Source organism: Anabrus simplex, chromosome 2 (assembly GCF_040414725.1).
Source record: "Anabrus simplex isolate iqAnaSimp1 chromosome 2, ASM4041472v1, whole genome shotgun sequence".
Taxonomy (NCBI): Eukaryota; Metazoa; Arthropoda; class Insecta; order Orthoptera; family Tettigoniidae; genus Anabrus; species Anabrus simplex.
The window spans coordinates 372108560-372136412 of NC_090266.1; the positions used below are offsets into that span (position 1 = coordinate 372108560).

The 27853-nt window shown below is 38.2% G+C and overlaps 1 protein-coding gene across 6 annotated transcripts in view; it reads left to right on the forward strand.

Annotated features, from left to right (window-relative positions):
* The window catches only part of LOC136864144 (serine/threonine-protein phosphatase 4 regulatory subunit 1), a 1196145-nt gene that overhangs the window by 1053317 nt on the left and 114975 nt on the right, over positions 1-27853 (forward strand). For all 6 annotated transcript variants that reach the window (XM_068226182.1, XM_068226183.1, XM_067140780.2 and 3 more), the window contains one exon: positions 15949-16119. In XM_068226182.1, coding sequence (XP_068082283.1) covers positions 15949-16119 — 171 coding nt within the window. The remainder of the gene's footprint in view (positions 1-15948; positions 16120-27853) is intronic.

Genomic DNA, 27853 nt, shown 5'->3' on the forward strand with positions numbered 1-27853 from the left:
CTGTGTAATACTCAAATTACAATTTTTTTCAACCACCGTAAAGAAAGTTCTTATTGTTTTTCTAAAGCAAATTTTTCTCATCCGAGCGTAAACATAGAACAAAAGACTTCGGCTTATTTTGAAGTACTCATTTGTGGTTATCGTAATCTACGATGAGTGTAACGGTAAAGTGTGGTACTGAATTTATGAAGAGTAATATTGATGGGAAGTTGTATGCGTGCTGTGCCTTGGGATTAACAGGTGACAGGCTGGATGAAATCGGGTACAGCATTGCCGCGTTCAATAGGAACACAGCATGCAACAAACACAGCTTTTTTTTTTTTTTTTTTTTAACTTGCAAACTTTGGTTTTATTTCCTCGTACAAATTCCACTTCCCATCATATTTTCTCATAAGGACTTCGGGCATTCAGTTGCAGGTTTAAAAGTGATTGGATTCCTTATTTAGTAATATCACACTGTACAGATTTTACAAGGGTTATTTACATTATTTACATAACTTTACAATATTTAATTCTGTCGGTATTCTTCGTCTGAAAAATCACTGTGTTCCCACGAATTGGAAATGCTGTCATTCATGTTGATTATGACTGGCTCAAAATGAGGGACATTTTTAGACTGTCCATCTTTCTCCCAGTGGTAGTCTTCCACTTCCTTAGTGTTTTTTTTTTTTTTTTTTTAAACATTGTTTCCAGAGTTTCAAAAATGTAGAAATTGACATGTCAGTAAAATCCCCATATATTCCAACAGTCTGAGGCGGAGGCTTTTAACTGTAGGGAATGCCATATTCATGTCAAAATCGTGTATATTTCTTCATACAGTGGCCAAAGTAAAATCATAGAGTTGGATATTGAAATGCCCCAGCCACAAACACTCCTTCTTTGTTGACCTGGATGATATATTTCTATAATTCTCCTTTGAAGCGGCTTCTACTCTCTCTTCACTGACGACAGGGATTAATCCAATACAGTCTGCCATTTTCCAGTACACAGGAAACCTGTGTCCCCTACTTTTCCCCCCTCACTTTGAAGGAAACAATTAGCACTCAAAACCATTGCAATGGTAGTCTCGGAGGCATGTTGAAGTGATGTGGCTAACATACAGAATACAGGCAGACTGAAAATAACATGCGGACAAACCATGGTCTGGGCATTCCTTTTCACAACTGCCCGGGGCAAGTGTAAATGGCAACCCTGTACCCTATCTTACCACCCTGTCTGCTGTTAATCGCACGGTCCATCGCACATACAACTACCCATTAATATTACTCTTCATTAATTCAGCATCACACTGTACGGTTTCAATGGTTTTAGTATCTGATAATCATGACCGAGTGCTTCCAAACAAGCCCAAGTTTCCTGTTGTACTTTTATCCTGGGCTGAGAAAATGCTGCTTTAGAAAAGAACTTTTGGGCGGATGGTTGATAAAAATTGTATGTTGAGTTTTTCACTATGAATGCATGTGGTTCCAACATATAAAAATTTCATTATCATCAGACAAGTAGTTTTCCATGTATATATTTTTAATTGAGCAGTTCCTAGAGAAGAAGCCGAAGACCCAGACAATATTTACTACAACCACAAATAGAAAGTAATTAATGAACTTCAAAAACAATTTGTCTTATATGCTGTAATTCAGAATTAAAGTAGGAAACTAATGGTATAACTCATTTTGAAATAGGCCTATCAGTTAATTTGTAATTAACGCCTAAACTTGAGTGTTTATAATAAACATTACGACAGTAGGCTTACTCTTTTGACTTGTGTGCACTGCTTGAAAGTGGATAAATTGTTAACTGAACATATATCTGTTCAAAGCAGACTACATAATTACTGTTACTGTACAAGATGGAAGGTTAAAATTCTCTCAAATACCATCAGCCATTGTGACTACTGCAAGTCTTTTTTGTACTTTGTGCATCTTCAAGGAATTTTGGCGATGATATTTCTGATTTATCTAAAGAATCATGATACTTAACTTTGGGGATTTGTCCCTGAAAGTAATGAAGTTATCTCTGTATGGGCCATGAAGTCTCACGGAGGGGTGGAAGGTAAAGACTTCCACTGTCCGTAAGCGCTTGGTGGGGTAGAGTGGTTAGCTCTATGTCTGGCCGCATTTGCCCACAGAAATCAACTTGGTACTCACTTTTGGTGTAGGCTGATGAACCTCAGGGCCTTGTGCACCTCCGGAAGTGGAAATCTCGTTTCTTAAATTTTTCAACTTCATGAAAGTAATAAACTACTATTAAAATATATTGTTTAGTATAATATTTTAGAATAATGGTTACTATTAGTTGCTATAAGCACCTCATTGCAAACATCACATCTTAAGATAAAGGGCAGATGATATTTCACTTAACAAACATAACTTCTAAAGTGATAGACACAACTGAATAATTAATTTAGTTCTGCTACTGAAATTAATCCTAATTCATAATATTTTTATACTTAGTATTATGTAAATACAGTCGCACAAATTTCGTGCACTTGGTTCCTTATTGCAAAACAGCTGATCTCAGATTTTGAAGCTCACAAAAGAATCATTGTTGCTTGGCTCCTTGATGTGTATTGTAGCTACATTCAAGCGAAAATGAATAAGAGAATCATTAGCGCTCTGTTCTTATATGCGATATCACACCAATAGGTTTCCAGCACTTTTATTATTTTAATTTAAACTATTCCAATAATTTCATCAGTGGATGGTTTCTGTTCTAGTCTTACAAGATAGCACCACAAGCCTATATTGGCTCTTGGTTCCATTATGCATAATGGCGTCCAATTGATATTATGTGCAGACTGACTAGAAGGTGATCAAGGGTTTAAATTAGACTATTGAGTGGATATGTGGGAAACTGAGAGTGAGATTTGTTGATCTGAATGGGTTGGTAGTAGAGGGATCTGTGCTCAGATGGCCTTCACTTGAATGGTAATGGTACGTGTAAGTTAGGAGGATTGTTTAGAAGGGTTAGAGGGAGGTACTTACAGGGAAAGGGGGTGTACTTGGGAGGGGTGATGAGGATACAGGGATCTGGAAGTCAAGTAGGGATGACATAAAAAAGGTTAGTGTTGATCTTTAGAAGCATTGTAAAGAATGGAATAGAATTAAGTCATTTATAAGATATATATTTACGAGATATTGTAATAGGAATTAATATATTGCTGAGAGGTGATATGGATGTGGAAATTTTCGCATGGAACTGAAGTGTTTATAATAGAGACAAGATAGGAACGGTAGGAGGATGAGTATTCATACTGTTGGAAGAATAATTTCTAAGCTACAAAAAAGTTCAGGATGAGATAAAATTCAAGATAAGAGGCAATTTGATATTTGTGGCGTGTACCGACCTGGAAAGGGCATTGGTGATGCTGATATAGAGTTATTTGATAAGATAATGAGTTATGTGGGAAACAACACAGAAGCCAATGTGATTGTAGCAGGTGATCTTAATATACCAAATGTCAATTGGGAAGGTAATGCAAACGACAGGAAGCATGATCATCGAATTGTAAATTAATCTGGGAGGGACAGCTGAATGAGAAAGTGATGGAACCAAATAGAGGGAAGAATATTCTGGATGTGGTGCTGGGAAAACTAGATGAGATCTATAGAGAAACTGATGTGATGGATGGTATAAGTGATCACAGAGCTGTTTTCGTTGTAGTTAATATAAATGCATTAGAAAGGAAAATTGAAAAGTAGGATTGTTAGGCAGTACTATATGGTTGATAAGACGGGGCATTAGGGAATTTAAAGAAAAATAATTTTGATCTGTGGAAAATGGTAAATAAATGTTTAAACGGTCTATGGGATGGGTTTTTAAGCAATTGTTGAGGAATGTGAAAACAGGTATGCACTTATAAATGTGGTAAGGTATGGTAAAGACCCGCTGTATTATGACAGAGAAAGAAAGAGGCTAAGGAGGAGGTGTGGGTTGTAAGGAAATAGTTAGCAATAGTTGTGGAAGTAAGGAGAAATTGAAGTACTTAGTAGGAAATTGAACGTAGCAAAGAAGTCAGCTAAGGATAACATGATTGCAAGCATAATAGGCCATATACATAGACCCTATATACAAAAGAAAGGATGATAAACATAAAGTGGATAATTATGGGCCAGTCAGTTTGACATGTGTTGCATGTAAGCTTTGGGAAAGCATTCTTTCTGATTATGTTAGACGTGTTTGCAAAATTATTAACTGGTTTGATAGAAGGATGTTAAGGTTTAAAAAAAAAATTATTCCACTGAAGCTCAACTTGTAGTACAGGGTGTCCGGCTTCAATGTATAATAAAATAAAGATTAACTAGCTGAAATCTGTCAAGACTTGACTGTGAATGGTGTAAATATGTATTGAAGGATTTCCTTATATACAACGTTCTTTGTACTTTATTCTTTTTAATTTTCTTTAGATCACACCAGCACAGGTAGGTCTTACGACGGCGGTGGGATAGGAAATAGCTGGAAGTGGAAAGAAAACGACTGTGGCCTTAATTCAGGTACAGTTCAGTATTTGCCTGCTGTGAAAATGGGAAACCACAGAAAACCATTTTCAGGGCTGCCGACAGTGGGGTCGAACCCACTGTCTCCTGAATGCAAGCTGATAGCTACGTGACCTAAACCACGCAGGCACTTGCTAGGTGCATTCCTTGTATATTGACCTTTTGGCACTATTGCAACTTTATAATATTGCTCTCTTGACATTGCAACATTTAACTGGCATGGCTAAAAACTGGCTGATGTAAATAGAGACCTTTACATCCCTTGAGGTTTATTGATTTTGATATAGAATACTGAGCGAGAGCCTCCGTGGCTCAGGCGGCAGTGCGCCGGCCTCTCACTGCTGGGTTCCATGGTTCAAATCCTAGTCACACCATGTGAGATTTGTGCTGGACAAAGCAGAGGCGGGACAGGTTTTTCTCCGGGTGCTCCGGTTTTCCCTGCCATCTTTAATTCCAGCAATACTCTCCAATATCATTTCATTTCTTCTGTCAGTCATTAATCATTGCCTCAGAGGAGTGCGACAGGCTTCGGCAGCCAGCACAGTTCCTATCCTCACCGCTAGATTGGGGCTTCATTAATTCCATTCCTGACCCGGTCAAATGACTGGAAACAGGCTGTGGATTTTCATTTTCAATACTGAGCAAAATGGAAATTGATGCCTCTTGAAAGAAAATCGAAGTGTTTCATCAGATGTTGTTAAGTCAGCTTGATCGATTAGAGCTCTCTATCCAGCTTAATCTCCACCTATTATTCCCAAATCTAAACAATTTTTGTACATACTCCTTAGAATTAGGCCCTAATATTGTTCCATTTAGGAGCCGTTGGCAAGTGTTCCGATTTCTAAGAAGTGTAGCTGTGGTTCCAGTTTTTAAAATAAGAATGTGTGGAGGTAAACCATTAATTCCAAGGAATTCAAGAATTGAAGTAAGTAGTTTTCACCTTCAGTTGTAATCTGTTGACGCTAGTGTATGGTTTTGTACTACGGGGTATAAGCCCTGTGATTTTCATATTAGTTACGAATGGGAACTTCCGAGAAAATGGTGACATCTTTTGCAGAAGTGAATGTTTTGCTATAAATTTTAGTCAGGATATCATCAGGTGTTAAAATTCTTGCTTGTAGTTCAATATCATTTGTTCCGTCACCATCTACATAGGGGTCGTCGCCATTACTGATTTCTTGCAAAAAATCAGGTCGTTCCATATATATATATATTTTTGCCCACATATTTTTGTGTAAGAATGATTATTGTACCGGGTGGTACACCCCCATGCCGCTAATTCAAACTTTGCGCCAGTTGAAACTCCTCTACTGGAGGAAGTCTGAACTTTATCTACTGTGTTAATTTTCAAGTTTCTCAGAAGATGTCACTACTTGGAAATTTTGAAGTTTCTGAACTGGGTCGTTTTCGATGTATTTTTGTTTTGCCTGTAGTAAGAAGTGTGGTCATTCTCTTCCAGATGGCACTACTGAAGAACTAGAATTGTACACCCTAGTGCGAAGTGAAACAACTATGTTTTTGGAGAAATTTTGAATTCATAAGTTTGTTCTCTGTTAAATTTCTTTCAGTTATTGTTTAAGTTGGCAATATTAACCCTTTCTTTCTGCCAGTTTTGGAACTGGCCAATCATAATTTTCTGTAATTAATTTTCCACCAATAAGGTGTTTCTTCCTCATCTAGTGTAGGGGTTTTCGTCGTTAACCAAAAAAATTTTTGTGGGAGGGTGTTCTCATTCCTGAAACGCCTCGAACTTTGCACAAGGGTATATAAACTGCTGATTTTCGGGTCTCCTGGCCACTTCAGTAACATCTATCAGTGCGTAAAGTACGTAGCAGGGGGCAGGAAGCGCCTCTTTCTTCGGGCAGCAGTTCAGCCACCAGGTAATGGCCGTTTAATAACTTCTTTTCTTGTCAGCTCAGCAGTTTAACTCTCGGGGCAGGTCTGAAGCCTTTCCACCATGTAACTTTTCCCCTAAAATGTAAAGACACTTAGTATCAATTCTATCTTTTAAACTACATATTAGGATAGAGAGTGCTTAACCCTCTCGAGCTCCCACTCATATTGCATTGAGGTGAACTTATTTTCAAAACCGTTTCTTCCTTAACGTAATGTAAATTGTTTCCGTCTAAAAGTCACCTCTTTAGTATGGGATTAGCCCTTGCAGTAACGGCCTAGTGCCAAGTAGGTTTTATATAAAGTGTATTAGGAGTGCAAGCACGCCTCCTCTCAAGTTGGTATTTTAGAGGCCATGTAATTTACCTGTTTCTTTACTTAATAGGCCTCAGTAGGTTGGGTATTTTTACCCCTGTTTTCATGTCCTTGGAGGACAACTTGAATGTGGAGTTTGGTGTGGCCTTTGATAGGCTTAAATTTTGAGAGCGAGTGGCTCTTTCTTGAAAATTGAGTTGTTGTATGCCTCGAGGAGGCTTTACCGTGTAAAGAGGAGCAAGTGCTCCTAGGCATGATTGGGGTCTTCTGCCCCTTTGTTGAATTCTGTATATCGTAAGGTTGGGCTTATAGCTCAAGAATTGTGTGTCTGGCTCTCGGAGCCCAAATCCTGTAATCACTGTAATTGTACATTTTCGAATTGTGTTACGGCTACTGAGTACCTGTTCTATTTGTTACTTCTTAATCTTGAAAAGAAAATATAACCTTGTTAAATTTTACCTTAACTTTAATTTCGTATTTTGAGACCTGTTCACCCCCGCACCTTCTTTCACCTCTGCTAATCCACCAAACCACGGTAACAATTATAAAGGAAGACATGAGCTGCAACGCAAAAAGCATTTCAAAACTTTTCAAGGAAAACACAAAAGCAGTTCCGAGAATGGTCAAAGATGTGAGTATTTAATACATTTATAAATAAATAATAGGTTGGTGATAAGTATGTGGCAAAACAGGCAAGACTTTTATGAAATGTCTCCCAAGAACAATAATTTTCCCACCAGAAGAAATGAGGATTGTCGTTACCTATGATATGTTTTAGAAGAAGATTCACACACATTAATGAATGAATGTTCACCATTGGGGCTTCATTCCAAATTGAGCGGTGCTAATCGATCATCATCAGCTACTTTGGAATGAAATGAAATAGCGTATGGCTTTTAGTGCCGGGAGTGTCCGAGGACATGTTCGGCTCGCCAGGTGCAGTTCTTTTGATTTGACTCCCGTAGGTGACCTGCGCGTCGTGATGAAGATGAAATGATGATGAAGACGACACATACACCCAGTCCCCGTGCCAGCGAAATTAACCATTGATGGTCAAAATTCCCGACCCTGCCGGGAATCAAACCCGGGACCGCTGTGACCCAAGGGCAGCACACTAACCATTTAGTCATGGAGCCGGTCAGCTACTTTGGAATTTAATTTTAATCCAGACACTGAACTCACATTTAAATTTAGAGGAATTTTGAATGTAATGTGCACTTTTCAACTAATGGGCAGCAAAACAGTGGCTATTCCTGTCCACAAAGTACAGCTTACCCGGAAGATGTCTGACTGCGCCTGTGTACCTATCCACTTCCACCTCCCCTATCGTGCCACCTGCTCAGCGCTCTCATGGTTCAGGTGGCCTTGAAGTACTGGCAAGCGCATTGGCCAGTCAAAATGCTACAATATTCTTGAATAATTTAAAAATATATGGCAATAAATATTTATGCTTTTAAAGACACTCTGCATATCTACAGGCCAAGAGCTTTTGACAGTTCAGCCGTTGTCTCAAACTTGCAGTCACAAAAATCAGCCTACGGTTTTAAATATTTGGATATCTTGAGATGTAATAGAGTTAAACATTGGCGGTTTGGTTCTACAATTAGGGAAACTCTTATCATGCTTGGTGTTGTGGCTCGATATCGAAAGCAATCTGCCAGTTTCCCAAAGGTGTGTGTCTGTGCCACTTCCTGATTGATATGTACGTGGGGAACATTGTCACTCTGTTGCAGTTGATACACAGCCAAAAGTGACATTTTACAAGCCTAACAGTTGGCTAGCGGGGCGCGTGCTGTGTTGCGCAACCGTCTGAGCTGCTTAACCTTCAAAGAAGAGAGACAGATGGGGCACTTATCTCACAGGCCAACTATATGTTGGGATGTTTGCTTAATTAAAAATTCACATGTTCAATGCAGTTATCTCATCTAAATGCATCATTTGTGCAGCTATCTCTAGTGCTACATATGCAATGCAACAAAACACATGGAGAGATGTGAAATACAGTTGCGAGGTCTCTGTTTCACCATTAATGGATCGCATATTGAGGCATATTAGATATGTAAAAAGACATTTTGAGTTTCTTTACTTATAGAATCAAACTGCCAATGATCATCTTTATTACTTCCCAGGATATTTTTTATTTCATTATACATTCAAGCCGGACACCCTTTATTCCAGGAAGATACAACAGATATATTAGATTAAGGAGGTCAAATGGACTGTATCAATATTGATCTATCAAGGGCTTTTTATAGGGTAGATTATGGGAAACTACTGACGAAAATGAGGGCAATGGAACTAGACAAAAGGGTGACTGGATGAGAGGCTAAATTTCTAGAAAATAGAACTCTTAGAATTTGAGTAGTATTTATTATCTACTGACATCAATTTAGGAAATGGGAACGACAGGAAGCATGACCAACAAATGGCAAATAAGTTAATATGGGAAGGACAGCTGATTCAGAAAATGATGGAACCAACCAGAAGGAAAAATATCTTGGATGTGGTGCTGATAAAACCAGATAAGCTCTATAGGGAAACTGAACTAATAAATGGTATTAGTGATCATGAAGCTGTTTTTGTGGTAGTTAAAAATAAATGTGATAGAAAGGAATATAGCTTGTCCATAGCTTGTCACCTGTCTCTAAGGGGAGCCAGAGTTGGTCAAATCCAAAAAATTACGATATTTATTTCATTTTTACTACTAAAATTAACGTGAACATTCCTCTTCAAGGCAAACTGATTTATCATTCTACTCGCCCTAGAAGCTGAACTATTGCTGTTTCTATACGTGCTTGCAGAGGAAGTGGGTGGAACCGCTGAATGGAACTGACAGCCTCTCGTGAGTTCTTGGCGAATTACTTGGCATTTTCCGTACATTATCCAGAAAGAGAGAGAGAGAGAGAGAGTGTGTGTGTGTAGCTTGGCTACACTGTTTTCTATATCAAATGAAGCGCTAAAGGTGCCAAACATCCCATGTTTGTTATTGTTAGTTTTGAAGTATTTCATCGACGCGCCTATTCTTGTTGATATTATACTCCTCGTGTAAAGCGTTCCTTTGTTTACTATGCCGCGGTTTCAGAATCATGTGTATAACAAGAGGAAAACTGTAGGGAAAAGAAAATTAACAGTGGTGCCAAGTTGTGATGCTGTAATTATGGAAACAATGAGCTCTTCTGCTAAGCAACACACGGCTGACCATAGCCCAGAGACATCTTCTAGCAAGAAGCTGACTAGTGGAGTTGATAAATTTTGTGAATATGTCAGCGACAATGATAATATGAATGAAGTACTGAATATTGGACTGTTGTCTTCTGTGCTGAAGGAAAGTGTTTTGTGCAATATGTGTACGAGTGGAGGAGTGGAACTGGAAATTATAAAGCACTTCGGTTTAGCTTGTAAGATGAAGGTAATCTGTACATGTTGCAAGTACGAAGTGACATTCTATAATTCACATAGCAGTCTTTTTGGTGAAGACGTGCGATCTAAAGTGTTCGATGTGAACGTTCGACTTGTGTATGGTCTTCGATCCATTGGAAAAGGATCTGCAGCTGGTAAGCTCTTTTGTGGCATCAAGAACTTGTCACCACCTCCAAGCAAATTTGGGTACTATTGTGAACTGGTAGGATCCTTTATTGAAGATGTGGCTATGAAAACCATGAAGGTAGCAGTGGAGGAATCTGTAGAAATGAATGGTGGTTCTAGGGACTTGACTGTGGCATTAGACGGTTCTTGGGCAAAAGAGGGGCCATAAATATCTAAATGGGGTTGTAACGGCTACTAGTGCTGATAGTGCAAAAGTGATAGACATTGCGATATTTTCAAAACATTGTTGGTGCATAGAGCACAGCAATACTTGTAAGGCAAATTTTAGTGGATCAATTGGGGCAATAGAAGTGGAAGGAGTCAAACAAATTTTTGAACAATCAGTGCCCAGATACAGTGTTAGGTACAAATACTATCTTGGCGATTGTGACTCGAAAGGTTTCAAGACTATAGAGGAATTGAAACCATATGGAAATGAATTTAAAGTTGAGAAACTGGAATGCATTGGGCACGTGCAAAAGCACATGGGAGCACGGCTTCAAAGGCTCAAGCAAACTTTGGGTTCAAGTAAGCTCAGTGATGGAAAGTCAATAGGAGCGGGAGGCAGGCTTACTGATGAGGCGATTTAACGTCTACAGTGAAACTATGGGTACGCAGTAAGACAGAATACTACTAATGCTAGTGATATGAGGAATGCAGTGTGGGCATTGTTCCATGATACTGCCTCTTCCAATGAATGCCCTCAACATGGCCTGTGCCCAAAAGATTCCTGGTGCAAATATACTGCCTAAAAGGACTATGATCTCAAACACTCTTTGCCCGCAGCTGTGATAGATGCAATAAAACCAATTTTTCATGACTAGTCACAGCCAGAACTGTTATAGAAATGTCTGCATGGAAAAATGCAGAATCCTAATGAGAGCGTGAACAATTTATTTTGCTCAGTGATTTCTAAAAGAGTGTTTCTGGGTATAAAACACTGCACTTTGGCATTTACGATGCAGTAGCAACCTACAACCAAGTGAACAGTGTGAAGTATTGAAGGTATTAGGGTTTTCAAGCTGGAGTGAACACTGTCCGAGCACTAAGAAGTATTGACAGAGAGAGGATTAGAGGAGCAGAAAGAAGAGAAAGGGACATGAAATATGATGGGACAACAGGACAGAAAAGAAGAATAAAAAGGAACCTCTTGGAGGATGAAGAAGATGATCCTGACAATCCATCCTATAGTGCAGGAATGTATTGATAAACTTTGGAGGCCATTTCCTGTAAATTAGATTTTTTTCATTTAAGTAACATTTTCTCAACAACCACTCAAGATAGCCAGATGAAACATATATAGTGCTCCTTGTGGTCAAAAGTACATTTTAACACAGCCATTTGACAATATGTTCAGTAGTGTATAAGTAACTTCATTAAATATAGCAATTTTTTCAAAAATTTTATGGTTGGTAACCAAAACATTTTTTAATAAAAACTATAAAAGATAGAACCCCCCCGTTCCTGACTTCAAGACTGAACCACTGTATTTCTTGACAAATTTTCAAATTAACAGAAGAAATAGTTTTCCCATAAATGTTCCTTAAATTTCATCATTTTAACATGGGCAGCATAGGCACCTCTGGCTCCCTTTAAGTGCAGTGCATGTCACATAAGGCAGTTCATTATCTACCTGTGAACTGTAAATTCTAATAGATTTGACTGTGTAGGAAGTATGCTAATCGACATTATAGTCATTTACATTGTTTAGCAGGCATATTTTTCCAAAGCAAGGGTACTGTGGCCATTTTCTATATTTCAGAGCAGGACCTTTCTTGCAACGAGTAACTATGGCATTTCAATACCTTCTTCTTCTTCTTCTTCTTCTTCTTCTTCTTCTTCTTCTTCTTCTTCTTCTTCTTCTTCTTCTTCTTCTTCTTCTTCTTCTTCTTCTTCTTCTTCTTCCTAGTATTTTCCCACTAATGCAGGGTCCGCTGTTGTAATCTTTGCGCGCCATTTTGCACGGTTTTGGACCTAATGTGGTGTTAAGTTCAGAGTCTTCACATCACCATTTACTGTGTCATGCCAGCACTGCTTTGGATGTCCATGTGGTCGTTGCCCATTAATTTCAAAGGTGTGGGTGAAATTGGCAACTGTTCCAGATGCAGCATGCAGGACGTGACCATACCATTGGAGATCAATGCCCATTTGTTGGTGGATGGTTGTTTTTGACATGATGCAGGAGTGTGATGCCCATCGATGTGTAATTGGCACTCCGTAGCTTTGTCAGCTGGTCGCCATTCAACACCGTATAAAGCAACAGGACATACTATCATGCAGTATATTTTGGACTTCAGATGTAGTGGCATCCTCCTGTCATAGAGTACGCCTGTGACTTCCCTCCATCTCATACATGCTGCCTTTTTGTTATTTCACACTTCATCACGTATTCCACCATCAGTCTGTAGGTGAGATCCTAGTTACCTGAAGCTTATGGTCTTCGTTAAGGTCTCTCCATCAGCATGAATTGAGCCATTGCTTGGGGTGGTTTCCAGGTATTCAGTCTGTTCAGTGAGAGATGGCGTATTGTGAGAGATGGCTGTTCCGATTTTCAGTTTGAAGCTGCAATCCACTTCTGGTGGTATCAGCAAGTTTGACATCATCTGCATGTAGGAGAGTCCAAGGGACACTCATCTACAGGTCCCGTTTGATTGTGTCCATAAATAAAAATAAGATTGATGGATGTTCCTCCTAAGCAATACAATTTATATTTGGTACACCATATTATATAATGGTACTAGTTTCATCTCTGCATGGGGCCATTCTCAGCCATATGACCATGAATATTGTAAAAATTAATTAGCCTAAGCATAAAAATGTTTCTCAACATATACTCTTAAAATCTTGTCAGTTTGTTACGTTAAAGCTTGGTAAAATGAGTGTGGTGGTGGTGGTGGTGGTGGTGGTGGTGGTGGTGGTGGTGGTGGTGATGATGATGATGATGATTAAAATAGTTTTGTATACTCTTGAACTCTTGCAGTGTAGGTCACCTATGGTGTTGAGCTTGTTGTTGACCACATATAATTTCTGTTATGCATATCTTAAAAATATAAAAATTCACAATATGGTACAAATGCAATACATATGTAGGTATTGACAGGTAATTCACATCATTGTATGGTGAGTCTCACTTCAAAAAGCAGTTGATGACTAGGAGGGAGCATCTTTCTCAGTACCATTTGAGTTGATTGAATGGAACATGTAGTGTTATAGAAATCCGAGGTTGTAGGTCTGTTGTGTATGTCTAGCTTTAATGTACTGTACCATTACATAATATTGTATACCAAATATAAATTGTGTTGATTAGGAGGTACATCCAACAATCTTATTTTTATTTATTTACACACCATCAGTACGGAACATGAAGCTTATAAATTATGATTGTGTCCATTACGAGGACAGAGAGCAACGGGGACAGTGCGAGCCTTGGTGTACACCAACTTTCACTGGGAAGCTCTCAGAGATGCCGACAGCGCAACGTACACAACTTTTGGTGTTCGTGTATAGCATCTTGTTTCAATTGATAAGCATTTCTGGTACACCATGGTCGCGAAGTGCATACCAGATCACACATTGTGGAACACAGTCAAAAGCCTTTTCAGGATCAAGGAAGGCAATATGCAGTGGCTGGTGTTTCTCTCTATGCTTTTAATGAGCAATTCTGGCAGTGAAGATGGCATCGGTTGTTCCTTCACCCTTGAATAAGTTGCACTGGTTGATACTATTGCTGACGATGTCGCACAGTCATCGATCGAGGATTCTCTCAAAAATCTTCATTGTGTACAACAGAAGGTGAATTGTAATACCAATTTAGTTGGTCCGTTATTTGACATTATAAATTTTCCAGCTAACTCATTCCTAGTTGCCAGCACTTCGCCCCGGTGTGCTAAGTTGGGCTCATCAGTTGCTAAATAGCACACCTACCAAGGTGCATGGCTAGTGCATACCGTGGAGGCCACTGCATAGGCTACTTGCAGCCACAGGCAGTGCCAATGCACTATGAGTGACTCTGTCTCATTTTCAAAAATTGATGCCTGCCTGACCATCAGATGATATAGGGAACAATGTCCAATAAAGGACCAACTAAATTGGCATTATAAATTTACTCATTCGGGACAAATATTTCAGGTTCCCTATGGGAATCAACATCTGTATCAGGAGGTGAATTGGACAGTAATTTGCACATTCTGCTGGGTCACAGTTTTGCTTAAATATAGGCACAGTGATGTTTTTAACCCAATCACTGTGAACAGACCCAGCCAGAGTAAACTATGGCATTGAAAAATTTCGTCAGCCAGTTGATTGCTGGTTCTTTTATTTCCTGCAACTTCAATACATTGAGTGTTGTAAAACTTTAGTGTCTTAAGTAATTTCTCTTTTATGACTGGAGTAATTCCTGGTGGTGAGATCAAATGGCCAATCAATTCTTTCTTTGATATCTGGTTATTGATAACAAAATTTTCATGGATGTCCAGATTGTTGCAGTTCTAATCAAACACTCATTATCGAGAAAATAGACAGAACTGGGAATGAAGCTGTTGAATGAAGGTGCATTTGCAAATTAGCTTAAATGGCGAGCCCATGTAATACGAATGGAGTGGCTTTATAATACTAATATAAAAAAAAGTTAAGTGCAGCATTTAACAATAATTGTAAGACAAGAGGCATGGAAGCATGATTGACTCCAAAACTTGCTGTGAGTGTGTGTGTGTGTTGTTTTTTTTTTTTTTTTTTTTTTTTTTTTTTTTACAACTTGCTTTATAGCGCACCGACACAGATAGGTATTATATCGATAATGGGATAGGAATGGCCTAGGAGTGGGAAGGAATTGGTCGTGGCCCACCATTTGCCTGGTGAAAAAATGGAAAACCACGGAAAAGCATATTCAGGGCTGCCGACAGTGGGGCTCGAACCCACTATCTCCCGGATGCAAGCTCATAGCTGCTTGCCCCTAACCGCATGGCCAACTCGCCTGGTAGTAAAGTTTCAGGAAGGTCCTTAGAGAAGTTTGGGGAATGAACATTGAAATTCTTATTGTCCTTTACTAATAATAATAATAATAATGCTATTTGCTTTACGTCCCACTAACTACTTTTACGGTCTTTGGAGACGTCCTTTACTAAAAGGGTATCCAAGAGAGATACTTGATAATTTTAGTATGTCATTTGGATTTGATATATTGTGCAGACATTGAAATTATATGTTAATTTACAAATTTTTATTTGTCATATTAGGTAAATTATTTTGCCATATGCATTGTATTTCCTAATTTGTTTATTATTGTCCATTTGGTATTCAAACTTGTCATTCCATTTTATTATATTAGTTGTTTTGCCATATACATTGTATTTCCTAATTATTTATTATTGTATGTTAGGTATTTGAACTTGTCATTCCATTATTATGTTCTTCTTATTTTCTTGCGACAAGGAAAGTATTCAGTTGCTCACATCAAAGTGGTTCTGATGTGTTCTGATTTAATTTTCATATCACAGCCAGCTTTGATGAGCGTAAAGGAATACAGCAACCAAAGGGTTAACTGCCAATCATAATTTGAGATAGATTAAAGTTGGAAGTAGTTAATAAATGTGAACATAGCCGGTAATATGTATGGCTCCTAATTTTTTGTTTTGTTTTTTTGTTTCATAAATGTTCTGTTTAGTTGATGAGCAAGATGGCACCATTAATTGGCTGTACTGCGACAGAGAGGTTGTTCCTGGACAGATTTGCAACACTCTGCACTGACCCTGTGTTCTATGTTCGCAAAGTTTGTGCCGCCAATTTTGGAGACTTCTGTTCTGTAGTGGGAACACAGTCTACCGAAGAAATTCTGGTGAGTTTGTTGTATTCATCAAGTGGTCTTTAGTGTTATCTAATAGACATTATTTAATTCGGTCTTAAACTCTCTAGTTTATTCTCATGCTTATTACTTTTACTTTGAATATACAGTAGAGTCTCGCTCAACCGACCTTCGCTTATCCAACATTCCGTGTTATCCGACACTGGTAGACTTAATTTCGAACTTTTGGTGGAGACTAAGGGACCTGCCAATATCTGGCCCCATTCTGCAAGAAAAGGCGGTGAATTTCCAGAAGGAGTTTAATGAAGGGGACCCTAAATTTACTGCCACTGCTGGGTGGCTTCATCGGTGGAAAAAACGGTACGGCACTAGGCTGCTTAATATCTGTGGAGAAAAACTGTCAACTAAATCCGATGAGGTTGTGAAATTTAAAAAGGAATGTCAAGTAATAATACTTGCTGAAGGATTAACCGGTTATCAGATTTTTAATTGTGATGAGACTGGGCGAAATTTCAAGATGCTGCCATCAAAAACTCTCGCAGCCCAAGCCGAGACGTCTGCACCTGGCTACAAGCGTAGTAAGGAAAGATTTACTGTTCTTGCCTGTAGTAATGTTACTGGGTACTTAAAAGGAAAATTGCTTATGATTAGTGAAGCAAAGAAGCCTAGGGCATTTAAAAATATTTCTGTTAATGCTCTTCCAGTCCATTACACGAATCAGAAGGCTGCCTGGATGTCTGCTGACATATTTAAAGACTGTTTTGTTACACAGTTTGTTCCAGATGTAGAAAAATTTCTAGCTTCAAACACTCTCCCTAGGAAACCTCTTCTTCAACTAGACAACGCTCCATCACACCCAAATGAACAGCAACTTAGAAGTGATGATATCAAATTCATGTTCCTCCCTCGTAACGTGACGTCATCATGCCAGCCAGTGGACCAAGGTGTGTTGGAAACACTGAAGAGGAAATATCGGCGGAAACTCCTTTCATCCTTGATTGTTGGCAAGTTTCTTTTTGTAAGATACTTGGAACGTTTTCGTTCAATACTGCATGTATTGTACAATTGAACTGATAATTCAATAAATGGAGTGCTGTAAAACATGTTATTGTTTTAGTAATACAGTATGGCCTTCCTGTTTGTTTTAGTTAATTTTCAAAGTCATTCTGTATTATCCGACATTTTTGCTGATCCGACATACTCCAGGTCCCATTTAGGTCGGATAATCGAGACTCTACTGTACATTGATGTGCATGTAATTTTGAGTCACATCCCTTGTGTATTAGTGCTGGTGAAGCAGTATCCTGTAACCATGTAGTTGAGTGTTATGTTTAATAATCCCATGTCATTTCCTTGTATACTTAAAGGTGTTCACAGTCTATTGTGAACCATATAAGAAAAGATTCCGCTAATAATAGCAAGTTTGTTTTAGCTGCTTCCAATGAAGTTTTTAATTAAAATGCTGTATAATAATTTAGGTGTGCAAGTCTTGCTTTAGACTACAATGTTTCAAGCCCCCTCAAATGAACTGGTGACTACAATCTTGTTAAGGAATTCTTATTGACTAGTGTAATTCTTTTAATATTTTTTAAAAAACTTTTAAATAAATATGTTACCAGTATTTGACTTATGCTTCTGATGGGTGGGATTGTTTCTTGGTATACATACTATTCAACTTGTCCTGAAGATTAGGAAGATACACAGTCCTACACTTTTGAAAGTATACAATGACTCGGGTAGCATTCCCCATCTAGCAGCAAGTTCTTCTAGCATAATGGTAATACCACTGGCCTCTGGTGACAGGAAGCATGGTTTATATCCCACTGTTGGAAGATACAATTTTTATTCATGTCCACATATTTTTTCAAATCTTTTAGAAGATGAAAATTTCTGGTTTGTGCTTCACTGTCTAATGTATTACACTCTTGATGTCCACTATTGTCACGGCCGCCAAATTAGGCGGGTCAGAGAAATTACGCTGTTGGCAAGGTTATGTAGCTACTGGCGAAGAATGTTTAACTGAACACATCATTTCGGAGCGCGAGGCAAGTTGTTCTCTCTCAAGCTCCTGATGTTACTTCGTACAATGTTTCAAAACAAATTATACTACAAGCTTCAGAAATGACTGCTGATTTCAGTGGTATAAATATTTTCCACATAAACCACTTTAAATAATTATTAAAACTAAAATCTTGAACGAGTACATTTAAATCCGTAGAATCATGTATAGAAAATTTCAGTAAGCGGCCAATTTTTTATTTCTTCAGCCAATAAAATTTTGTCTGCGGGAAAAATGTAAAAAATCGCCTGACTTACATTTTTATCTGAAACATATTTCCGTGAGTTTTGTAGTTTTCCTGGAAAATTGCCCGGAAAGCGATCATGTAAATGACGCTTGCTGAGACAGTTCGGGGCGCGCGTGCCAGCACAGGCTGCAGGACGCCGTAAATACTTTTTTAACTTGATAACTTTAAATATTTGAATAATGTATATTGGACTGAATAATATAGAAAAAGAACTACTTTAAAGAATAGGTTTACATTAATTTACAATGAATTAAGAATCGGTTTCTAGATAAAAGGCAGTCTAAGACTTCTTAGTCACTGTCATCGCACATCTCACTTTGTGTCGAGTCGTCATTTACACTGATGAGGAATGGCTCCATTCTATCGTCCCTTATTATTTCCTGAGCCCAATCGTCTGCTTGAAGATTTTCCACGCGATTGAAGCACTTTTCCCAATCTGCAGCAGTCACACGGTCGATGGTTTCTGACGTGAGTTTTTCTATGTCCTTTATTTTGAATGTCTTATTCCTCTCTGCCACTTCTCTCCTGACTTGAGCCCAAATTATTTCAATTGGGTTGTATTGGCAGTGGTAGGGTGGCAACCTTACTACCTCATGGCCTCAAGACAGAGCTAATTTATCAAGTTTTCCTTGGAGATGAAAGTATTTTATGGTTGGGTGAATATTTCGCTTCATTAACACACCTCTGGACCGAACGAAGGTGAACAGTACACATTTTGCAGTCAATTCTTGGCTTTTCTTGAAGTTCACAGTCTGCAAAATATTTGAGTCGGCCAACTCCTGTACGTATTGCAATACATTCACAATTACAGATTTTGGCTGCCTGGCTAAATCCTTCTTAAGCCCTTCCAACCGACGACGCTTCAGAGGAGTATCTTGTTCATTTCTCGCACTTACTTCATCCTCTTCAGATAATAGACTCGAAGAAATACCACGCTGAACACATTCACTATCCATCTTTAACTGCACTTACGGTGCAAGCTCAACAGCTGCATGACAGGGAATGACTCGTGTAAGGTGACGTGGAGCGGATGGGCTTCAACTAGACAGCACTGCACGATCAGCGTTGCCAGTCCGTGCTTGGAGGTAAGCGACTCTCGACCATCTGTCGCTTCGCCATTCCCATATCTGACGACAGCGCAGTTTTCCTCACCAGCCTAATTTGGTGGCCGCGACAATAGTTTGGTGAACAAGCTGGTTACTTCTTTGTTTCCATCAAAAGCACAAGATTGTGGTCAGTGCTTCGTTTGGAATTCTTTTAAGCCTGTAACACACCGAGCGAGTTGACTGTGTGGTTAGGGTCACGTAGCTGTGAGCTTGCATTCAGAAGATGGGTTAGAATTCCAATGTCAGCAGCCCTGAAGATGGTTTTCTGAGGTTGTCCATTTTCACATCAGGCAGATGCTGGGGCTGTACCTTAATAGAGGCCATTAGAATAGCAGAGGTGTATGCGCCAAAAACTAGTTTAGAGAAAAACACGTTTAAAAGGTTGTTAAGTATCATACAGAGAAAGATCTACATACACATTTAATTATTTGATCAAAACATTGTACATTGTTCAGAAATGAACCAGCAGGTATTACCACTGTAAATTATAATGATAATATCCAATTTTAATGATATTCTAGGTTTTTGAACACTAATTTTATATATGACTTTTTTTAAATGTATGGTACAGCATACTCTCGATTATCCGGACGCAAATGTTGTGGTTTGCGGATTAACCGTGCACATTTTTGCCTTATTAGAAATGCTGTAATTGAAATTGAATATGTTCGAATTTACAGTATTTTCCGTACATATTTTTGCAGTGTATGGTAAGTTATTTTTAGTATGGTATTCTATGACTGGTCGACAACTTCTTCCATTGTCCTGTCTTATTTTGTGATAGCGAAGTGAAAGTTCTGTAAGGAGGTGGGGGTAGGCTTATTTCAAGGTTGCTGGAAGGCAAGTGCTGTCTGCAGTCCATTGAGGGATCCGCTTAAATGGTCAGCAGCTGTTAACAGAATGTCATACAGTAAGATACGTTACGTTGTAATGTGAAAAATGCCTGGTGTAAAACGTAAATGAGTAGTGCTAACAATCGAACAAAAATTAAATATCATTCAGAAATTAGATAACGGAGTCTCTGCAAGCAAATTAGCAAGTGATTTTGGAATAGGAATGTAAACAGTGCGAGACATAAAAAGCAATCAACGAAAACTCACAGCCTTCACAAGGGACTGCGATAATGACTCTGGTCCTACGAAATGGAAAAGTAAGGAGACATCATTGTATGAGGAGCTTGATTCTGCACTCCTGATGTTGTATAACCAGAAGTGAGCAGAAGGAATACTGATTTCAAGTGCCATGTACTGCGAGAAAGCCAGGTTTTTCATAAAGCGCTAGGCATAGAGGGTGATTTTAACGCTGCATCAGGGTGGCTTACTAGGTTTAAACAGAGACATGGTATCCGTAAATTAAGGGTGGAAGGAGAGCGTTTTATTGTGAATACAGAAGCGTCTGCATTATTTTGCAGCTTCAAGTTTTTTATTGAAGAGGAAAATTTTCTCCCTGATCAAATTTGTAATGCTGGTGTGTCAGAGCTAATGTGGAAATGTCTTCCTAGAAAAACACTTGCTTCAAAAAAGGAAAAGTCTGCTCTTGGACACAAATCCTAAAAAGAACGCGTTACAATCCTTTGCTGTGGAAATGCCCTTGGAAACCATAAAATGAAGCTTGTAATGATTGGGAACGTGAGGATGGAGGAAAAGGTGGTGAAAGTGTTTCTCATTCTGTGGCTCTACAGTGTATAGATAGCCTGTTGGATTTTATGGGAAAAGGGGGATTTGAATACAGTGACGTTATTGCTGCATGCAAAATACATCTTGGGGTAAGGAAGCAGATGAGCAACCAAAAGCAGAGAACCATTACAGACTTCTTCAGAGCACAGTAATGTGGGTGAGTTATCTTTATAAATGTATTTTAGCTTACTTTATATGGTACTGTATTTTAAAAACATTTATAGAAAGCATTCTTGCAGTATACACGTGCTTTTGGATTATCCGTATATTCTGATTATCCATGCCATTCACCCCAGTCATCATCCCGGATAATCGAGAGTATACTGCATTGTGTTTATATATGTTAAGAACAAAACTGTTTTCTTCCAGAATGGAAATGCATACTATATAAATAAATTAACTAATATGAATAATTGATAAAATGAATATGAATAGATAAATATATAAAAACACATAAATAATCAAGTTTAACTTACTGAAGAAGTGCTGGTATAGGTGGGGCTCTGCTGTGAGAAAATAACTACAGGTTTAACGTACTTGTTCGACAAACAAATTGACAAACGTTTGAAAAGATTAACGCAACTCTTTCCATGTCCATTTTTGCAGATTTACTTCATAAGGTTCTCCGTTGTAAGCAGGTTTAATACCAAATCCCATTTTGTGGTTTTAGGAGAAAACTAAAACGTTTCCCTCTGAAAACTGGGTGCTCTTAACTTGCCATTCTTTTATGTGATGCTGCAGAACATATCTTTAAAGTGGTCTGTCTTTACTAAGATGATATCAAAAGGGTTCTTCTTTCTGCAGATTCTAATTTCTTGCCCGTAGTGAATTTCAGTAAATACTTCACTTTTCTTGAGGCACAGTTCTATATTTTCAAAATCATAATCGTAGGGGAGATATGATTGGCCATGTATCATAAATATATGCTTAGTTTTTGAAAAATAGTCTGCATGAATGTACCTGGGACAGGTGAAAACTATGTTTTAATTTTTTTTTTTGCCTGCTGCAGTTATTGCTGAAAACGTATTAAATCTTCTCTTCTGATGGTATTTTATTTTCAATATGGTGCATGAGGCAACTTGAAATTTCAACTGAGCCTCATATTTTAGTGCTTTCATACCAAAGGTACATTGAAACAGTTCTGTCCTTTGTATTTTGGATATCAAAATTGTAAGTCCGTAACTTCCTCTTGTAAAATTGGATTCCAGGATTTATTTTTGGTGTTGGAAAGTGCTTGTTGCATGTCTATGGCAATGGCACCAACTGTTGGATTGCTGTTATCAGCTATCTGCTTTAACAGTGTTTGTGCCATCTTTGCTCTATATTCATGTAAACACATTTCTTGTTTTAATTAATTCTTTTATCTGTTCAGAATCGACGATTTCTCTCATTGTCTCCAGTTGTCGCTTTGTTTTTTCACAGTAGATGCAGGTGTCGGACATGGGAGGTGAAAATTGAAGACTAAATTCAGAGTTTAAAATCTGGCGGTAGAATGACCCAGAAACTGGGCAATATTTAGCATGATTTTCAACAACCCAATCACAATAGGCTTTGTACATTTTGGAGATGCTTAAATCAGAGGCCAACTGTTTCCTGTGTGGACTTTTAGCTCTGCTGTCATGACTGGATAAGGCAAGGAAACTGTTTGTGTGTGTGTGATTAGGTTTTCTCTGTCTGAATTGGGTATTTTCTAGTCTTTTCTTGATGGCTGTGATGATCTCCATCAATATATCTATGGTCCCATTTCCTCTAACTTTGTCACAAACAGTACACAGTCTCTATATTTTTCTCTTCACTCAGACCATGAATGTTCCAAAAAGCTACTGTGCAATAACTTTTATTTAAATGAATGAATTTATAAACTACTGTGTGCATCTGCAAGAAGGTCTGTCTGTTACACGTGATCTTTTTACATCCACAGTCATTAGTTTATTTAAATAGCTGTTCACAGGGCTGAGTGGCTCAGACGGTTGAGGCGCTGGCCTTCTGACGCCAACTTGGCAAGTTCGATCCTGACTCAGTCCGGTGGTATTTGAAGGTGCTCAAATACGTCAGCCTCGTGTCGGTAGATTTGTTGGCATGTAAAAGAACTCCTGCGGAACTAAATTCTGGCACCTTGGTGTCTCCGAAAACTGTAAAATTAGTTAGTGGCATGTAAAGCCAATAACATTATTAAATAGCTGTTCTGGAAATTGAAATCCTATATTTACCAAAATTGTTGAAATATTTTATCAATTTCATCTCGACCCACTTTCAAAACGGCCTTTTATGTTTGTATAACCTCAAATATGTATTATTAATATATTTTATTAAATGTTAATTATGACCATATTCTGTAAATATGTATTGTACATTTGTATAACCTCAAAATCTGTGTAGTAAAAAACTGTAGAAAACTGTAATATTCGTATATTGGGTATAATCCACTATCATTCTATTACATATGGAGGTTCCTGTAAACTTACAGTTATGATTTATTATCCAGATATATGCAGAAACATTAGGAATTTCATAGACATGTCCATGTGTGTTTAGAAACGGTAATTGAACATTCGAGTTTGATCAATTCCAATCAAGAGGTCGGTCGGTTGATCGATTGATTGTCCATGTATGTTTGATTGTTTTCCGTTCAGAGTGTTGCATGAACATTTCCAGAAGTCTATATTTCTAAACTGTTTGTTGAACAGTATATATATTGAGGTGGCAGACAGTCGGTGTTGGACTCCGTTGTGAAGTCGTTCGGTTAGTGAGACAGTGACAGAGAGAGACAGTGCAGTAAGTTAATGTAGAGAGTGGGATAGAGTGAGTTGATATCTGTATTTGTCAGAATCAACTTGAGTGAGAGGGTAGTCAGTCTTGCTGTGCGAAGGTGAAGTGAAAAACCAGTATGAGAACTTGTTATTTTTTTTGGGTTACGTTTACTTTCCATTTGTTTTTCTGTACAAGGCGATTTCTAGGATGACTTATGTTATGAGAAGGAGAAGCACTGTCTGTATTACTCATTGTTTGTGCTTGATAAAAGTAAATAATAATGAAAAGTCTTCACTAAAAGTTTCCTTCCTTGAATGGTAATGGTTAAAAGCACAAATATGAATACACAACACTAAATATACAAAATAAATATGACTATAGGAACTGCATGATACCGAGAATGATGTTATAACTAGCTTTTGAAGCAAATAGCTGAACGAGAAGCTGACTTTCAAACAAATACAAGAAAGTGGCTCAGGCAGTTGAGGCGCTGGCCTTCTGAACCCAACTTGGCAGGCTTGATCCTGGCTCAGTCCGGTGGTACTCGAAGGTGTTCAAACTATGTCAGCCTCGTGTCAGTAGATTTACTGGCATGTAAAAGAACTCCTGTGGGACAAAATTCCGGCACCTCGGCATTTCTGAAAACCATAAAAGTGGTTAGTGGGACGTAAAGCAAATAGCATTAAAAACATTATTAGAAAGATTAAATCTAAAACGACAAATATCAATAAAAATGCTTAAGGAATTTGAGCGTTGACGTGCTGAAAACAAAATTAAAAGTAATAAACTTCATTGTTAGGTTCCGTATTGAGTTGAGACTATGCTTAAAGTAAATACAAAATTTTAATATTCCACCTTCTCAATACTAAAGAATAATTTGATGTTTTTACAAAAACATTACGATGATATTAAAAGGTACTAGTTTCGGTCCACTGTGGAACCATCATCAGCCTAGCCAAATTACAACAGTAAAAGACATAGTGATTAAAATAGTGTGGAGAAATGAGAGAGGATCTAGAAGGATGGGATGGTGGTGGAATGACAGATAAAAGTGAAAAACCGTATTTGCGAATAATGATAAAAGTAACAGAAGTGTTCACAATGGCAAGTAAAATCTTGTGAAGTCACGTAAAAACTCTTGATGAGATAGGCTGTCCGATGAGACCAGCACAAGATTAAAAAGTTGAACCTGTTCTATGGTGGAATGAAAGGCTTTCTGTGTTAAACAGAAGTAGTCTCAGTTCAATCGGGACACCAATGAACCTTGCGTTGCGTGGAACAAACTTGCTGTATTGAATGCAACTTACGGAGTCACTCTTTTACTGTCAGTCTTTTACTGTTGTAATTTGGCTAGGCTGATGATGGTCCACAGTGGACCGAAACTAGTACCTTTTAATATCATTGTAATGTTTTTGTAAACATCAAATGATTTTTTAGTATTGAGAAAGCTGAAAACAAACACCACCTTCTGTTAAGATTTATTGCCCTGTTGTTATCACAGGACAGCAACCGGCCAGTAGGCTGTCTCATATGCTTTTGCTATTCTCGAGATTGAGCTGCAGCGTGTAAGGTTGTACGACATGCTGTATTCAAATTGAGGTTTTGCTCATAACCAAGGCGTATGGACCATTCACAATTAACAGCCATGAAAGAGTACACTTCATGCTATATGTTGCAAGGAAAAAAAGAAAGCATACTTTGGCACATATGCCTCTGCTATTCTAAGCACCTCAGTTGAGTCCATGGCCGCTACCTTCCCAGTCCTAGTCCTTTCCCTTCCGATGTGCTAGTGCGATGTTAAACCGTTAGGAAAAAGAGTTTGTAACTTTTTAATGCTGTGGTATGATTTACCTCTTCATGGAAGAATGCCATATCAGGAGAAGTTGTAAATTATCTGTAAAAAGATACCTACCGTAAAGAGTTCATGATAAAGTGTGTGTTATTCCCTCTTATCCAAATGGAGCCAGATTAGAAGATATGGTTTCTCTCCATTTTACTATTATCTTCCACCACTCCTGATTCGTTGCTCTATTACAGTTCAAGTCCTGTCTCTCTGTGCTGTTCTTAACCATTGTAATCTGGGTTTACATCAGCCTATCTTTCCTTTAACCTCTTAGTCATGTGGAACATTTATGTGCCGCTGTACCCATATTATTTTCAAGCTTTTCCACTAAGGACTCAAAAGAATGTATTTTACATTCAGTGACTTTATATATATTTATTTTTTCATATTGTAGTTTACTAATGGAGAAGACACCTCCCATATGTTTTTTTTACAAAATGAAAGTGATGTTCTTGTATTTGCATATGTGGTTTCACAATGTAGTGAAAACTGGGGTAGTCGTTGCCTTGGTAAGCTTTAGCGTAAGAACTGGAAACAGTAGTTCAAAGATTCACGTGGCACGAATCCCAGCTTAAGGGGGTGATTAGTTCATGAGAAAGAGTGCGTGTAATTTGGTGTGCTTTGTCGTCTATTAATTGGTACCAAACTCGATAGCTTAAGTGCGGCCAGTATCCAGTAATCGGAAGATAGTGGGTTCGAGCCCCACTGTTGGCAGCCCTGAAGATGGTTTTCCGTGGTTTCCCATTTTCACACCAGACAAATGCTGGGGCTGTACCTCAATTAAGCCCACGGCTGCTTCCTTCCAATTCCTATGCCTTTCCTATCCCATCGTCGCCGTAAGACATATGTGTCGGTGCGACCTAAAGCAAATAGCAACAACTATTACTTGGTGGTGGGCACCATGTGCTCTCATTCCTTGTTTTGTGTGCCCACTCTCTCTTAGCTCATTTCAGTCTAGTGATCGTCTATCATTTCATAGTTGTGCCTCATTCCACATTTTTTTTAAACTTAGTGGGATGAAACTTCTCCATTGAAAATATTTTTGTGAAAACGCAACAAAAATGTATTCTTTAAAAAAGTTATTTTAGTTGAGGTGCAATTAATTTTGTTAGATCAGATTACTTCTCTCACATTGAGGATACAGCACAAAAATATTGACATTTGTACCTTTGGTGATTTAGGGCATAATGCATCATGAATGTTTTCTGCAATCTGCCAGGAAAAAACTTAAAGAAACTGTAATGATATTACTTTACAAATTAAGGTATCAAATACTCCATAAATGCACTAAATGCAGTAAAAGTATTATGCAAAGCAATTGCATGGTTCCAGAGATATTGTTTTTGTTCATTAGTTTCAAAAGGTTGCTATGGTGGTTAGTACACCCATAAGTTCCATAGCAGGCAATTAAACAATATTGTGCAAGAGTTAATAATGCATCACCCTTTAAACAGTGGTGAAATGTGAATATTTTTCATTATTTTTTATGAAGGAAGCTATATTTTCCAGTGTTGATTCAGTTATAATCGTCATCATCATCATATTAAAATTCTTTTGTAGACTATGCAGGGGTTCATCGTTAGCATATAGTTGCCTGCCTGTTATACTGATGATTTTCCATTTAATCATTTTTCGCTTACGTCAACTCTTTTGGAACTGTATTTCCGGTTATTATTTTATTTTATTATGAAACACACCTTCATAAGTGAACATGTGATGTTCATTTTAATTGATCTATCCAGTTTCTGCATTCTCTTCTTTAAAAAGCCTATAAATTTTTGATCGGTTTGATATCGGATTAGTTGCCAGGCCGAGGAAACACTTCAGTGTTTTGTCTTCAAAGTATTTGTTGACTTTTTGGATGTATGGCATGTTGCAAGATCTTGTTGAAAAACTGCCTAGGCGCTGGCTTTATGAGCCAGAGTTGTCAGGTTTGATCCGTGCTCAGTCCGGTGGTATTTGAAGGGGCTCAAATACGTCAGCCCTGTGTCAGTTGATTTATACTGGCACATAACAGAAGTCCTGTGGGACAAAATTCCGGCACCTTGGCAGCTCCATAAACCATCAAAGTAGTTAGCGGGACGT